Source organism: Poecile atricapillus, chromosome 2, assembly GCF_030490865.1.
Source record: "Poecile atricapillus isolate bPoeAtr1 chromosome 2, bPoeAtr1.hap1, whole genome shotgun sequence".
NCBI lineage: Eukaryota > Metazoa > Chordata > Aves > Passeriformes > Paridae > Poecile > Poecile atricapillus.
The window spans coordinates 50153126-50169925 of record NC_081250.1 but is presented as its reverse complement, the minus strand read 5'-3'; the positions used below and the strand labels follow the sequence as shown (position 1 = coordinate 50169925).

The window sequence follows — 16800 nt, the reverse complement described above, 5'->3', positions numbered from 1 at the left end:
ACGTGCAGGAGCAGCCTGCCAGGGTTCCTGCTCTCCACTTTCCTCTTTTTCTAATGTCCAATGTAGCAACCTCACCAAGAGAGCAACTGGTGTAGCTCCAGCCAAAGAGGGTTAATGACCTCAGCAACTCAGAGTCACATAACACAAAGGAGCAAGTTCTCTGAAGGGGAAGAACACACACATTAAGTAAAACAGTCACCTGCTATTTGAAAATTTCTAGTATTTAAATCTCTTATTACTCTCTTCCTGACAGAAAACAGACACTAGTTCCAGTGAACTGTTGTTTGAAACTATGATGGTTATTCTCTTAACTAATTCAGTTGTGCTTCTTTTAAAAAAAATGTTTTGCTTTCCATCTCTTCAGATGGACCAAATAAGGAAAACTACAGGAAAACTGTACTGTGCTATTGAAAGACTCTGAACATTACCACAGGTCTGAACACTATCACAGATCCCTGCTGCGCTGCCCAGTTATTAGCAATATAATGAGTCCAACCTTGGAGTCATCCAAGTTAGAGATGAAAAAGACTTTCATTTTCCTGAAATCATTACAAGTTCTCAGCTATAGTCATATTGTGTGGTTTTGTTAACTTTTCTAGATACTGAATTAATCCTTTATCCTGTGTTATTTTTGAACAAAGGAATAGATATTTTAGATCAAAAAGTTCTTTGCTTTAGATACCCAATTACATGGCAGGATAGAGCTAAAAAGAAAGAGGGGCAGGGGAGAAGAGAGAGAAAAAGAAGTATTTTTTTGTTTCTTCTCTGTCCAAAATTATAATCTTAATACTATATGTAGGGCATTTTTTCCTGTGTGATAATTTAGCCTATTATATATGTGTTTATATTAAACACATTATTTATAAATAATTATTTATAACTATTATATATAATATATTATATTATATATGTGTTTATATTAAAAAATACAAACACAAACAAAACAAAACAAAACAAAAAAATACAAACCAACCAAAAATATAAAAACCTAAAAAAACAACCCACAGAGGCAAACCAGCTGAGAGATAAAGTACCTCATTAAATATTGCTTATTTCATTTTCAATTTGGAAGAAAGAACACTCAATGCCAGTTGGGTTCATCTCTTGAAATAATAAAGGAAAAATATTGTAACTGTGCACAGTGATTTGGTCTAAGCATAAAAAAACACTTGCAGTTGGAATGAGGAGCTCTAAGACATGACTATAAATTGAATTTTTGTGGTCTTGCTAGCTAAAATGGGGTTTGAGCTGCATGCAATTGTTGTACACCTATTCTTTTGGTGCTTAGGTCAAGGAAAATAATTTCATATGCTTCACAATTGCTTTCTTTTTGTGTCTCTGTAATTCAGGAGGAAAGACAGTGGGATGTTGTCGTACAAAGAGCACCTACCAGTCAGCCAGGTGGTGGTTGGAGACCTTGACAGGCCTGGGTCTGAAGCCAAGGTATCCGTGGGTCCTGTGCGCTGCCAAGGAGATAGTAAGTTCTCTGGTTTACTTCCTCATACTCCTGAGTAGAAACTCAGTTGGAAAGGGCTAATTTTGGAGACACCCCTGGGAACTTATGGCTGTCTGCTCAAAAGACCTTCTGCTATGAAAGCATGATGGGATTTGAGAAATTTTGTCTATGAAAATATACATATAATGGCTTACCTTTTCATTTAAAATACCGATATACTTCTTCATTTTATGGCAAATGTAGCAACTTGGATTATTCAACGAAGTTTATGTAGATGAGCAGTAATTGGGATTGCATATTAATATCTCTCAACATCTGTGCTTCTGTTGGGTGCTCTTGTCAGTGTCATTATCATTACTATGCTTATAGGATATAAATGGTACCACGATGGCAAAACTCATCACTAATCTCTGGTTGTAGGTGTATAAATTTGACAAGATTTGATCAGATGCTAGCTGTACCAGGACTAGATGTTTCCATGTAAAGCACTGGGAGTTTATTGTTGCAGTCTCTGGTTTTCAGACCGAGTGATGATAAGAGGTGTACATCCTCCAATTTGATCATCTAGTGATAGAGTAAATCGGTATCATGTTTAAATTTCCACTGCACACACACTCAAAATTAGAATGCACTGAGGAAAATTGTAGTCCTGATTCAGTCTGTTTTATATTTCAGGAGGTGAAATTCACTACCAAAGGCAGAGCAACTGTTTAAGGCCCTTCTAAATCACACTTCAAAAATTCAAACTCTGTGCAACTGACAAACACATTTTATTTTTCCCCTGTGTTCTAAGGCAGTTCTTTTATAATAGGTGCAGTAAGGAAAGGTTGTCTGATTTAATATAAAACAACTAATATTTGTATGATCTATACATAATACAAAATCTATCTATAGTAAAGAGTACTATAACTCAGCCTGTAAGACTGAGGTGATGCAGAAATATTCACATCATATATTTGTTGCTTGTTAATATGGTGTTTGACCAGTCACAGGTGAGTCTGTGTTTATTTGTATCTCAGCTATGTTTGATAAACTTTTTTATTATGGGCTCTTACAACTGATGACACAAAAGAACAAACATTTTTCTTGCACCCATATTCCTCATATCCTGAATCTGAGTGCTTACAGAAATGTCAGTCTCTAAAGTGTGAGCCATTTCTAAATATTAATATAAATGAAACCTCATCTGAGCAGGCAATAGCCTTTATTAGTGTGACTGAGTGACACAGCCTTTTGGGAAACTGAAGGGGTGTATTCCTACCATATTGATTAATTTAATTTTTTCCTTTGAAAATGAACTTTACAGATATGATTTGTAGTTTTTAAAAAACTTTGCCTATGAATAAATTTGATTTTTTTTCCATGACCATATATTATTGTCAGAAATCTGGTATCACAGATATGTTATCACAGGAGGTAATATAAACCCCCAAACCTTTGCAAAGCTCCTGTTTTATACTCCCAGGACATTTACTAAGCATTCCTCTTTGTATTCTTTCTTCAATGTATACAAAGCTGCTGTTTCACCTTGTGGAAAACAAGGTTTCCGATCCAGAGAAAATGTCAAAATTTTAAACTGTGCTTTTGTTCCAAATTTGAAGAAAGATCCTAAGTACTAAATTTCTGGAAAAGGATTAAAAACAACAACAAACCACAAGCCAATTGTTTTTTGGCTTTTTGTTGGTTGGTGGTGGTTTTTTTTGGTGTATTACATGCATCAAAACCAACATTATTAGTACTAAAGATGTCGAGTGACATCACAGAACAGTTCATGCATTCAGTTAAATTCAGTTGCGTGTGTAAATGAAATTCAGTTATAGTCATGAAGACTGTCTAAGAAGTGAAGATTTTTGTTTTGCTTGCAAGGATGGTAGAAAAAGTAACCAGTCAAATAAAAATTTACCTATTTAGGAGAATTTCTCATTGTGTTTGCAGTCAATACCATTACAACTTGACTTGCCCTGAGGGTTGTCCATACCATGTGATATATTAACCCATAGTCCAGGGATATTTTGCAGCACATGAAGTCATATTTTCCCACCAGAATTACAGTATAATTTGCCACACACTTCATAGCTAATTCTGTGTAAGATCTGGTGACAGTGACATGTCACCCAGGCCAACTCACACAGAGCTGATGGCCTTTGCAGTCCTTAAAAAGAGACAGCTCAAGCCTTAATATCTGAGGGCAAAGATGACTAAAAAAGCAAAGATATTTATCATTTCATTCAATTCTCTTCTTCCCATGCTCATCAAATTCTCAAGAATCCATTAATCATCAGAGGCCACAAAAATTAACTGTTCCTACATTATTGACTGACCAAAGTAAATCTGAAAATCATCCATCTCAGTGCAATTTGTTTTGACACAAACCAAGAAAGATTGAAGAATCATAAGTGCTTTCCTGTTACAAAAATAACGATATTCTTCTTTCAGAAATATAGGTTTTATTTTGGTCCCACAAATGACAATTTCATTTTTTTCTTTTTGCCTGATTTATTACTTGATTAAGACTGTTCTTGAATAGTGGCTACTGTTGGAGATAAAGATCAGAAAACTGGTTTATGCATGATTACACATCTTTGTGTTCCAGAAATATTCTTCATATTTAACTGCACAAAACACTACTTGCATTCTGAAAAGTGGTCAGCAAAAAGGGCCTTTATTACCCCTCTAAAAATCTGCTTAAACTGCCATCTTCTATCAGAATGATGAAGACTCATTCAGTCGCTGTGGCAAAAATCCCATAAATCTGGTTGGGGCCTATTTTGAACCTTGGATTAAATACCCAGGATGTCTCTTTCCTATTTGCTATTTTAGTGTTAAGGAATGTTTTCTTAACATCTAATGATTTTTCTAAGTGGTGGTCTAGCAGGGAAGCAAAGTTACCCAATTTCACGGAGAACAGTTGCACAAAGAGGAGATGAATTTGGTGGGATTTTTTGACACTTTTTGACACTCATGCTGCAACAATTCAAAGATCAAGCAAGGGTTTTCAGCAAGTGTCGACTGTACACAGACTTAAAGCAAAGCTGTCCTTCCCGGCCACAACTGTATGAGTGTTGTACGTACAGCATGACAGTGACAGTTTGTCAGCACATTCTCAATATCCTCTTAGGAGAACTGGAATTTAAAGTATAAACAAAGAAAATCAGTCCTTAGTCTCTGCAGTAACATCTGAATGAGGGAAATACTCTTGTCTTCCCTGACAAGATTTCCTGATTCTGTGCAGGATATAGAAAAAGGGCACCATAGAATGACAAATTATTAATTTTTATTCTTCAGTTAACTTTGAGACACTGATTAAAATCCCTTTACAGACCTATTACAGTTTTTCTAATACTTATGCAATAGGACCTGGACTCCTCAGCTGCCCTGCATTTAACCTTGGCCAACCAGTAAAAGAAAAAGCTTGTCCATCTCTTTACGCTATTTTACTGTAATGCAAAAGGGCACCTTGAGCCTTCTCCCTTTGGAGAAGAACACAAGTGTGTTGAGGGGTTTTTTGTGTCTAAGCTCAGCCTGAGGTGGTAGATCAAGGCTTCTAAAGCAGATCTGGTAATTTCTTTTGAAGCCAGACTGAAGAACTTAGCTTGCCATAGTGGGGCTATTGCTACAGAGATTTTTGTCAATAATCATATTGAATCAAAATTACTTTTGTGGCTTCTGGCACCTTCTGAAAAACTTTTTTCATTCCCCTTAGGAAAATACCGGTTTTCACAAAGCTTCTATATTTGCCACCTGCTAAGAGTATCCTTTTCCCAAGGACTTCCAAAGATTTTTATTTCAGTTTGCTCTTTATAAGCCCAGAGGGGAATAGACTGACTATTCTGCTCTAGATTTGCTTTTCTCCTTGAGTCTGTTTTCCTTTTGTCCCATTTCCTCTATAGCAAAGACAGAATTTAAAGGGGAGATGTTTTTAACACAGCTCAGATTTATGTTTTTTCCATCTCCTCTGCTGTACAGTTTTTATCCTCCCAGTAAGACTTTGATTTCTGAGCCATGAATCATTTTCTTGTATATTACTTCTATTATCTGTAATCTTCAAAATGTGGAGGAGGAAGCAGCTGCATTGACTGTGGTTCTTCCTAAGCTAAGTTTTTGTGAAGACTAGTATCAGCAGTGTGCTTGCAGAACCCGCAAAGACAGACAAAAAATGTCCCCTTCACAGATAACTGAAGCTCAGGAACAAATCAAAACTCAGTTCTTCCATCAGTGCATTGATTTTGCTTGAGCACATGTACATATGACTGTGCATGTGTGTTCTCAGGGGAAGTACCCTTGGAGTTCCTTTTTTCAGTGATTTTGATTATAGCTCATTATTGCTCCTTTCATTACTGATGCGTTGTTTCTTTCAATTACAAATATAACTTCTGGTTTTACCCTTTTTAGAATGTTCCAGCAGAGTTGGCTTATTTATTCAGACAGTGGTATGGGCATGCACATTTTTTTTGTGACTCTGGGTTTGTACTGAAACCACTATGTAGTTATCTAAACCAGAAAGCCACTTCCAGGGTCACTGCTTAGAGCCTGGTATCCTTGGTAAGGAGTGGGTTTGTATTCCTTAAGTACTTCTTATGCATCACATGTGCAGGTTGGTGACTCAGATCTGTCACTTGTAATGAAAATAAATTAACTGTTTCATGTGCATGCTAAATCCATTTTCATTACATTGCAAATTGAGTACTCTTTCAACAACCTGAACTTGTTTTTCAAGGGTACCACCTGAATTTCAGGGAAAAAAATAGCATAGCCTTACAGTGCAGTTTCCAGTTACACATTAAACCTACATCCAAGGTCAATTCTCTAGCAGGATAATGCAGTGTGTCAACTCAAACAGATCTGCAGTGTTGTTACTGTTACAAACATGAGTACCGTGCATAGGTAAACTGGAGATATCCTGGGGGGGAAAAAAAAAACAAAAAAAATAACCCAATGTAATTGAATTATTGAAAGATTCAACTGGAATTGAGTCCTCTACTAGAAAGAGAAGCAATTTACTCCTACTCTGTCTTACAAAACATTCCTGTTATATAGTGACTTGTCTTACAGGTTAATGGAAGTGAAAACACTGCATCAAGTGAAAATTAACATCAGTGGTACCCTCTATGATACCCCCTACCAAAAAACAAAACCAAGCCACCAGAGTGCTTTCAATAAAATACAACTTTTTTTCTTTTGAAACTCCTGAAGCAATGATTCTGCTGGAGGCTTATGTGATGGGAATCCCTGTCTGAAATTTAGGAAATTCCCTTTTGAGTTGTTAATTTCTCTCTGCTACTAAGGTTAGAAAACCAGTGAAAATCCCTCAATTTTCTACATTTCCCTTTTTTTATTTTTTTTGTGCTTGTATTGCTAGATATATCTACATACATATTTATACTATTATTTTTATCTTGTGATTTTCAAATAAATTGTGGTATGTTCAGTAGGGGAAATACAGATCAAAACTTGATCCATCTTAGAGTTTAAATTTTTTTTTCACCAGTACATAAAGGTGCCTTCAGTACACATGAAAATTTGTCAGCTGTATTTCCACATCTATTACCACAGCATGTCTTTATGTGCTGCACTGGATTGTAAATTGTGCAACTCAAGGGGAAACACAGATTCATCCAAAGAACATCAAGGCATTATGCTCACTGCTTATCACAGTTGTTCCAGTGCTACCAGCAAAACAGAGAAAGAAAAGTGTCCTTTTTACTTTTTCTTCAATAAAAGCAACCTGCCAACCAAGTGTTGCCAGAAGTACTATTTCAGACTCATTTGATTTTTTCAGTGGATTATACTGAGGGTGACAAAACAACAGTCTTCAGATTCAGGTAGGGATCTATGCTTTAGTTAATCAAACTGCTGTGGTTATCCTTCATATGCAATTGCTTTCCCCAGAGACCCAAGAGAAAAAAATGACCCACTAGGTCACTTTTCTGCAACTTTTTAAGTAAAAAAAAAAAACATTCTTTTGCAGTTGTTTAACATCCAATTTAAATATTGTCATTTCTCATTCTTAAGACTTTCACTTTCCCTTCACCTTTAGCCCTGTTTCATAATGCATAATTAAATTTATTGTGAAGTTTAACTAGAATTTATTTTCATCTTCATGCAGAAATATTTTCTCTAGGAAGCAGTGCTTAAATGCCCTCCTGTGGAGTCTTAATGTTTCTTAGAGAACTCTTCATTTTCTCACCTCCCAGGAAAGCTTAGACTGTGGCTAGTTACCTCATAAAAGTACAGGCTGTTTCTGGCCATGTAAATAAAACTTTGCCCGTCTTGAAAATAGGAGATGGAAAATCTCCATTGTTCACATGAATTTCAGGCATTTCTCTGCCATGTTGAAACACACCAGGAAATTTAAAAAGTGGATTTGGGATAAAGTATGTCCTTTTCTTACATATGTTCTCATATCCTTCCTAAGCAGCAAAGTGCTCCAAGTGCTGGCACTCTGGCTGGTAGCTTTGTCATCCTTTTTAATTGGAACCAGTTCTCAGAAGCACTGTAATTACATTCAAAAGTGATTCTCTGATGTTGTACACAAAAAACTTTTGACTTTAATTTAGAACTTCCTGTTGTGTAAGTTTTTCAGCAAGATAGGCTCTACCTTAGATGATCCATGGTGGACAGTACCAAAACGAGAAGACTTAATGTCTTTGAAATTGCAAATCAGCTAGAATCGTCTTTGAGTTTAGGTGGTGGGGAGTGTAAGGCAGTGTGAATAGCATTTGAACATGTATGGTTGGAATTATGTAAGTTCCAAAAAAAATATTTTCTTTCTTTGTGATACTACTTAAACCTAGCTAATAATTCTAGACACTTTTCTCCTACTCTTTCGCATTTGTACAGCAGGAGACATTTTTGCCTAGATATTTGGAACAAATTAGTCTCCATAGGACTGTTAGATACTGTGAGTGCTCTTTTCGCATAAAACTCTGTTTTGCTTCTTTTTTTTATATCATCTCAAAACCCACAGGGAATTGGTGACATTAGTGCTTTATAAGCTCTCAGTGATTCTACAGTACACGACCTTTACTAAGGTTTATTTCATGGCCATAAAATTCTCTTTTAGTTCAAACTTGGAATACATGTGTATCCATGGAATAAGTGCTTGTAAAATGACACAGTTTTAACATAGAAATATATTGACTCATAGGTTATATATGAATATTCTCTGTTGCATCCCACTCACTGTCAGGTTTTGTTCTGTTTCCTTTCTGAAAACAAATCCTATTCATGAAAGCTACTTACCTCACAGAGCAGGAAGAAGTACAGTTTAACTGTTTTCCTAGTGGTCATGTCTTTTTAGCCTGACTAAAGCAACAGGATGCCTTCAAATAGTGCAGGAAAATAAAGTAATAGTAGAATCAAATTTAATTTTGGCATACTGAGAAAAGCAATGTCCCATACAGTTTGTTCCACATGCACATCAGTAACCCAAGGTAAAAAGGAAAAAGGTGGATTTCTTCCCATTAGAATATACTTAGGAGAGGTCATTTTAACCACAAACAATGGCTCTTGATGCAGTTTGAGACCTTTTTTTAAAATCCTTTTCCAGCTTTGCAAAGATCCCGTATAGGCTGGGTTCTTTGTTCAAAAGAGTGAGATTTATGACACTTTTTCCTAGTACCTGGTAGTGTATGAAAGTATTATAGATTACACTGTCACTCACTGTGCATTTTCATTATGAATGCAATTTACATTGCTGGAGACTTTTCCTTAAGGTCATGAAGGCAGTATGCTCTGAGTATCTGTTTTGATGGGAAATGCATTTCAAACTGTTAATCTTTACTGTTTACCTTCCTTTAGTTACTTTTTCTGTGCATCCTCTACTGCCTTTGAAAAAGAAAGTCACACCTGTTTCACACATATGAATGTGTGTACATGTGAATGTAGGTACAAAGAATAACACAACTCCACAATTTACATCTCCACCCTTCCTCGATTTATTATGAAATGTAAATCTGACAGCAGACTTTTACAATAGGAATTGACCTGCATTTTATCAAATACTTTTAATTCTCATATGCATTCAATTCTATCAAAATGTGTTTCTTGGTATAAACTACAGAAGGCAGTTCATTCAAATATCAATGAACTAATAAATTTTGCTTTTTTTACATATTTCCTGAAGTAATGAAAACATATGGCAATCGATGCCCATGTTCAATTCTCCAACTGATCATAAAAGAAAAAAATGGTGAAGTTCCAAAGCGGAGTTAGGAGCTTAATGTTTTAGAGATACAGAATTCAAATGCAATTAAGAGCTAATTTTATTCAAAACCTCATCATCATTATGATTATACTGCCGTTAATTTTATCTTCTTTAATGCAAAAAAGAAATATCTGAAGCATTTCATGTAAAGTATTGTCTCTAGATTCCTAGGGAATCTAAGCAAGCATCGTTAGTCTGATAGATGACATACTGTAGCAGTTCATATTAAACTCAAATCCTCTTGAAGTTATGCTTTAATTATAATTTCAAACATTTTACCATCTCTGTGATTGCAATGCATATTACTATCTTACCTCTTACCTGTAGCAAAATAAGAAAAGCAAATGTGAAGGATACAAACAAAATCTAAGAATGAGATGATGAGAGAATTCCCACAGTGTATTGAAAAGTGATGAGAAGGAGATGTCAGTAATAACCATAAGGAATTAGGAGAACCTGTGACTAAACTGGGGATTCAGAAGTTGCTGGAATCCTGTCTATTACATGTACAAATTTACAGCCACCTTTAAATTTCACCCCATAAGCCTGAGTTTTCTTAGAAATGAGGTATAATAGGGAGGGAATTATCTATATTTATTTTTTAGGTTGAAGTCTTTCTCACTTTAATACTTTTGGCCTGCACATTCCTGCAGCACTGACTGACATTTAAAGAGCAAAAAGAACAGAAAAAGGCAGAGAATGATTGAAGGTGATGTAGAGTGAGGTCAGTGTCGTTCATCCCTATGTGTAAGTTATGCAAATTCAGTCTCATTTAGACATAGATAAGTGATTGGCAGCAGGATGGAGAATAGCCATTTATAACCTCAGAGCACCCAATATCTGACACACAACATAAAGTATCTCAGTAATATTTAAAATGTTCAGTCACCAAGATGGAAAAACTAATAAGAAGAAGTTGGAGACCTTTGGTGCTTGTTAAACTTGCACCACTGATCTCCGTGCTAGGGAGCCAAGCTAACTCTAATTATGTCTAAATACAAGCATTCACAATAGCTGAACCTTTTCTATCCAATGATAGGCTAAAAAGGAAGGTCAGGGATGTATTCCACAATCACAGCTGCTATTCGTAAAGATTTCTCATCCCACAGGCTACTCTCCCTATCCTTTAACTGTAGGACTGAATTTTGACAGCTTCAGTTCAACACCTTCCCATAATCAAGTCCTATTATATGGGTATATATATCATTATACACAGGCTTTCCAAAATTTTTGAAGGAATATTACTTGATCCTTCTCTCTCAGTGAAGCAGGTCATTCTAGATTTTCATGTAGAGCTATGATGCAGTTCTCAAAGGAGCTACCTATTAACACAGGGTTGCAAAGTCGTGCATTTTTGTCAAGTGATTAGAAGTCTGAACTGTTAAAAGGGAATATAGTAATAGTTTAAGAGAAGTGGAATATGTATATTAAAAATTAACATCCTATTTCTTTTCTCTGATCTATTTTTTAACGGTTTTTTTCTGACCTTTGTCTTCTACGGAAAACTTGCGAATGTGGGAGAAAAAGGGCTAGAAAACTGTAAGAGAAATATGCAGTATTGCCTACTTACTCCCTTTTCCAATGATAATCCTATGGAGAGCTTCCACTGGTAAATTTCTGAGTTTGAATATGCTGGGTTCCAAATTAACGATGCAACCTGTGAAGTGCCATAAACTAGATATTTACAGAGCAGGTTCCAGAGGAATGTTTGCAATTCCTCTTCATTCTTCCTCTCTTCTGTGTTTAAAACTTACCTTTTGTGAGGTGCCAACTTGGTTCTTCAAAGTAAAAGAAGAAACTTGAAAAGGCTGATAATTTTAGTCAAGGCTTTAATTTTGAATCTGCTCAGATGGAATTAAAAGGAGATGAGGGGAAAATCCAGTACCTTACAAAATAGTATCTTTTCGTCATTAAAGCAATTCAGAGCAGTTCTATCCATTTCCTGTTGCAAGCTTACAGTAATCTGTCCTTTGAAAATATTAGCTAAGCTCGCAGAATCATGAAGTTTTCAACTTTACAATATTAAGCAGCAAATTTTAACATTTTTATATGCCTGTATTTCAACTCTCATTTGTGAAGAATCATCTCCACATCTGATTTGGTCTAATTCAGAAGAGCAGTATTTTTCATGAGAACAGCTTTCAAAGAAGCAGTTATGGAAAGAGAGACAGTAGTATTTTAAGGTTTCAAAAGGGCTTTTTCAGCCTTTTCTTTAGCTAATCAATTTCCAGCATGCCCACTGTATCTATATTTTCTTATTTATCTTTGGTTTCATGAACTCCTGCTGATAGAAAACTTTTGCCTTGTCACTCCAAATAGATCTGCTTTTGAAAACTGAGGAACTAAATAAGTGTAAATCAATTATTACACACAGAACATATTTCATGCATCTGTGTTCAAGTAACTCCCATTATCATTTCTTTTAGATTAGATATGACAAGGTTAAATTTAAAAGAATTTATTGTTATGTGCTGCTCTTGTGTATTTCAGATTGAGGCAGAAGTAAATTTCATCCACAGCTGGCAGGATATCTTCCAGGAAAGTTAAGGTGTTCCCAAAAATGTAGAAAAGGGGCTATTCCAGAAAATATTTTAATTTCCTATCCCAAAAGAAGAGCAAATTCTCCAAAATTCATGCCATGTAAACTCTAAAAATATAAAAAGTCGTTTGAAACAGAACATGTTGGTTATCAAGCTCTCAATTGATGAGATCAGTGGAAGGACTTCATTGTGACTTTGACTTTCAACATTTTACAAAATAGTCTTTTTCATCACTGTTTAACTATATTTCATAAATGAAGTTTTGAACTAAATTCCTGCTTAAAATGTCTAAATCAGAGCAAAATTTTCAAACCAATTGGCTCAGTGTAGTTACATTTCATTAAAAGTTTCAAGAAACTTTTAATTTCCTTCAAAACTCTCAAAAGCTTCAGTGTTTTCTAAAAATGACAAGGTCTTGCTAGAAAACTAGCATGGGAGAGGCACTCCTTCTTTCCTTTCTATAAATACAAAATAACTCCCTATGCTGAGACAGAGATTTTAGAGATTTTACTTCTGTAAAATAAAAGCAAACATTCCTGAAGAATCCTCAGTCCTGCTTAAATTGCAATGTGATTAACTGATATTTTACTCCTCCTTATCCTGAAGCTGTCTCTCTATATCACCATGTAGAGAGAGCTTTTCCCTATTCTCTATGCACACACTGTATTTCAGGTGGCTAATCTGATTGTTCTCCATAATATCACTAGGCAATTTTGGGATCCCGTAAGGACAGCCAGTCATTAAATAAAAATGTTATTATCATACAGTTCATTGCAGCTATCCCAACCTCAGAAAATCTGTAGTAGTGTAGAGCAAGATACAAGCAAATAAAATTAAGATGCATAAAGCAATAGGCATTTTTTTTTTGAGAAAACAGCAAACCAACATCTGAAGCTGTAATTTCAAGATGTGTGTCATTGTTATCAGTTCAATAACAATTTCCCATGGCAACCCGAAAAGAAAGGTGTTTTGTTTATTTTTTTTTACTTGAATCCATGAACTGTTGGAATCTCTAAATAACAAAAATATATAGACTTCCATTATCATAGTTCTTTATCTTTTTAGCCCTTAATTTATAAATTTATCTCATATTGTAATAAAAATATTTTCAGAAATGAGGATGGGGGATAAGCAAGCCCAGTCCCCTCAGACTCTCCTCACTCCACATGCTTCAGTTCTCACATGCCTGTTAAACATTTCCTTGTTAACCAGGAAAAGGGCAGAGACCACAGGCTGACTGTTTTAATGGCTCAAGATCTGTAAGTCAGGCCTTTCTTTCTCCAGGGTTTTACGGGACAATCCTGCTAATAGATAACTAGTACTGATGCAGTAGCTCAGCCAACACCTGGATGATGCCTTTCCACACATATCTTTAGCTGATGCTAACATCACAGATAAGCAGCTGAGAGACCAGTATGATTTGTTTGTGTCTGCCTAGCTATCAAAAATCTGTCATGTTCTGAGGAAGGGAATATAAATGGCACAAAAAATTGCCTCAGTTCCTTCCTGATCTTCAGTGGCATAGAAGCTGGTGGACATCCCAACAAACCAGAGACCCAAGGATATAACTCAGGAGCTGCATTGCCTATCTCCATCAAGTCTATTGGAATTGCACTCAAAAATCCCTAGGTAACTACTAGCATAAGTAATTAAGTATTCTCCACTCACATCTAAAATGCATGAGCAAAACCCTAAACCAAGATCCTTAACCAATAGGAAATTTCATATATGGGTAGGGACTTACCAGGACAAAACAAGATTTTCTGCCTCTAAAAAATACATTTGATGTTGAAAGAAAATGTGACATGTAAGACTATCAAACTCAATTTATATCAGCCTTATTCTATGCAGTACCATGCATGAAAATAAGGAAATTATTCCATGATTTTCCACACAATTTCTTTTCCTTTGTGATTTCAGTGTGTACAAATCAAAATTATTCTTGAATAATATTCGAACGTTTCTAAAGTGCACCTGCAAATTTTATTTTTCTGGGCTTCAGGGATTCTGAATTCTGCAGACTGTATTAAATATGCATCATAGGAAGAATTATTAGACTTGACCTTTTCCCAGTGATCTTTGGAGAAGTGGTGGGTTTTGCTATATATTTCTCTCTTCACCTTGTTACTCTTCCCCTCTTTCCTAGTTGTACTCACACCCTTGAAGAGACTTTGGCAAGTAAACATCATCACTTATCACGAAAAGCAAGCCAGAGACCCTCCACATCTCCTCCCTCTTATTTACAGATGAAGAGTCAGTAGTTCATAGTGACTGAGCTATGATCAAGGAAATTAAATTCATTAGTAAAACAAAAAACATTCCAGACATGCACAGCACAGCTTGAAGTATTCAGCTGAGGAACTAATTAAAGACAGATAGCTGAGTGGGTAATGAATAAACACACATTATTGTGGGTAGAAATAGCTAGCACAAATATGTGTATTCCCTGTTATATTTGATGGGAAACTAAATTATCACATATACTGAAGCAAATTGAACAGTAAGAGCTCTCCTAAATCTTCTAAGTGCAGACTATCCTTAAAGGTGGGAAGCAGGCAGCAGGATCAGCAAATGGAGCCCCTGCAATGTTGTTTTTGCAGCTCTCAGCCTTCTACCACAAGGGTCTGTGCTGCCTGCAGCCCTCACACAGTAAAAGCAGGCCAACACTTGCCTAGTCCATCGTGCATTCCCTGAACAGGAGCACAGACCTGCTTGACCCTCTGAACAAGAGGCTTTGAATTACTTTTTCTTCCTGCAGCTCCTTCCCTTTCTCAGCACTTCTGTGCCTCCAGCCAAGTGATCCCTCTGTGGGCACTCAGCTGTGCAGCACTCCTGATATTTCACATACTGGTGCCAGGGAGTGCCCAGACAGGGTAACCAACGAGGTGATAGGAAATATCTGCCCATTAACATCAAGTAGCAATGCAGACATTTAACCCCACCATTTGAAGAGGATCAGATTGTTTCTGCAAGGAGCACATGCAAATGGCAGGGCTGCCTGTAGCTGGTAAAAGGCTTTATGTTGTCTTTTTTGATCAGATTTGTAGACTACGATATGACGCACACCAGCCATTTCCAGAGGCTGCTTTTTGCACAGCAGTCTGTAAATGAGCAGAGAAAACACTTTTCATGACATGAAGGAAGCCAAAAGACATATGAGCTTTGAAAATACAGATCGAGAAGAACTCCTAGGGGAACTCAAATAGCTATTTACTGGATGAAAAACAATATTAAACTCAAGTTAAGTTTGCCAATGCTTATCACCAAACTGAAAACTGATCGTACAGTTTTGAATGCATCAGTGTGATAATAAATCTTACCATCCTAGCCATTGTTGGCATAGATTGCTAAACACTTCTATGACATCCAGTGTTCTATCAGAAGATGTGTGGCTTGTGTAGCAAATACAGCTTGATTGTTCTTGATTTTCACATATGGGGTCAGGGAGAAGCAGAGTCAGTCATAAAATTTAGCCTACCTAAGTCTGTATTTCTATATACACAAGTGTTCATACTTTTAATTTTCCTTGGAGTGTTAAGGCCCTTTTGAAATTTATAGGGGGCAGAGAGATGGAGGGATCCAGAGAATAGAAGTTCAGACAGCTGGCTGCACTAATAACCAATAATAATTGGCTTAGAGGTACCACTGAATCCCCTGTAGCTACTGTCCTTGTAGCTGCTGGAAGCCTTCTGCAGTGAACTTCACAATCTCCATGGCTGCAGGCGACTATAAAAAAACAAGATACTCTGTTATTCTGTTTGGCACTTGGACCTAGTCTAGTCCTTTTACCCAAGGCATTTATCCCACACTGCCCTGGATCATGAGCTGGTAGCCTAGGCTTTGTTTGGTTCCATAAAATGGAGGAAATCCATCACATTTCCAGAAAGAGCAATATAAATAACTTGACAATTGATCATATGTGCTCTTGCCTGCTTGTGTGTCCCAGCTTAGTTTGTTTCATTTGATAATATTGAACAGCGAATGGAAACAAAATCCTGTTTTATTCTCTACTGCCTGTAAATAGGCACTGTATTACTCCTTCTACCTCTGCATTTATGAAAGATAGACATATGTCGCCCAAATATTCAGCATTTAACTCATCTGGATAAGTTTAAGTAGAAGTTATTTCAAACCCTGTCTAGACAGATTGAGACTACCAGGTGTAAATCTAGACTTGATATTGTAATATATAATGGCTGAGATGTTTTTGTGGCGTTAACTGCATTATATTGCTTCCTGCGGCTGCATCTACAATTTATATAAAAGATACACTCCAGAAAAAAAAAAAAAAAGAAAAGAAAAATAAATCTTGGAAAAAAGTACCTGGTATTTCCATGCAGCTCTTGTCATATTTTTAAAAATCAGTTAAATGCATTTTGCCTTGCTTACATTTATAGTATTTTAGGTCTCCTCCTCTTCCAAAAATGGTTTGAAGAAATCCTGTGCCACAAGGCTACTTGGTTCAAATCAAATGGACACTGTAGCATCAAGAGCTGCTGCCAGCTGTAACGCCTGATGAATTAGTAATTCCTGGAGTACTGCTTTGCAATTTTTTTTAAAGTACTTAAAATAATATACACCGAGAAAACAATGTAGCT

General features: G+C 36.2%; 1 protein-coding gene across 1 annotated transcript in view; it reads left to right on the top strand.

The window, feature by feature from the left end:
• The window catches only part of CNTNAP2 (contactin associated protein 2), a 1026949-nt gene that overhangs the window by 862834 nt on the left and 147315 nt on the right, over window positions 1-16800 (top strand). Inside the window, exon 15 of the mRNA XM_058833182.1 lies at window positions 1350-1477. Within this exon, the coding sequence (XP_058689165.1) occupies window positions 1350-1477 (128 nt within the window). The remainder of the gene's footprint in view (window positions 1-1349; window positions 1478-16800) is intronic.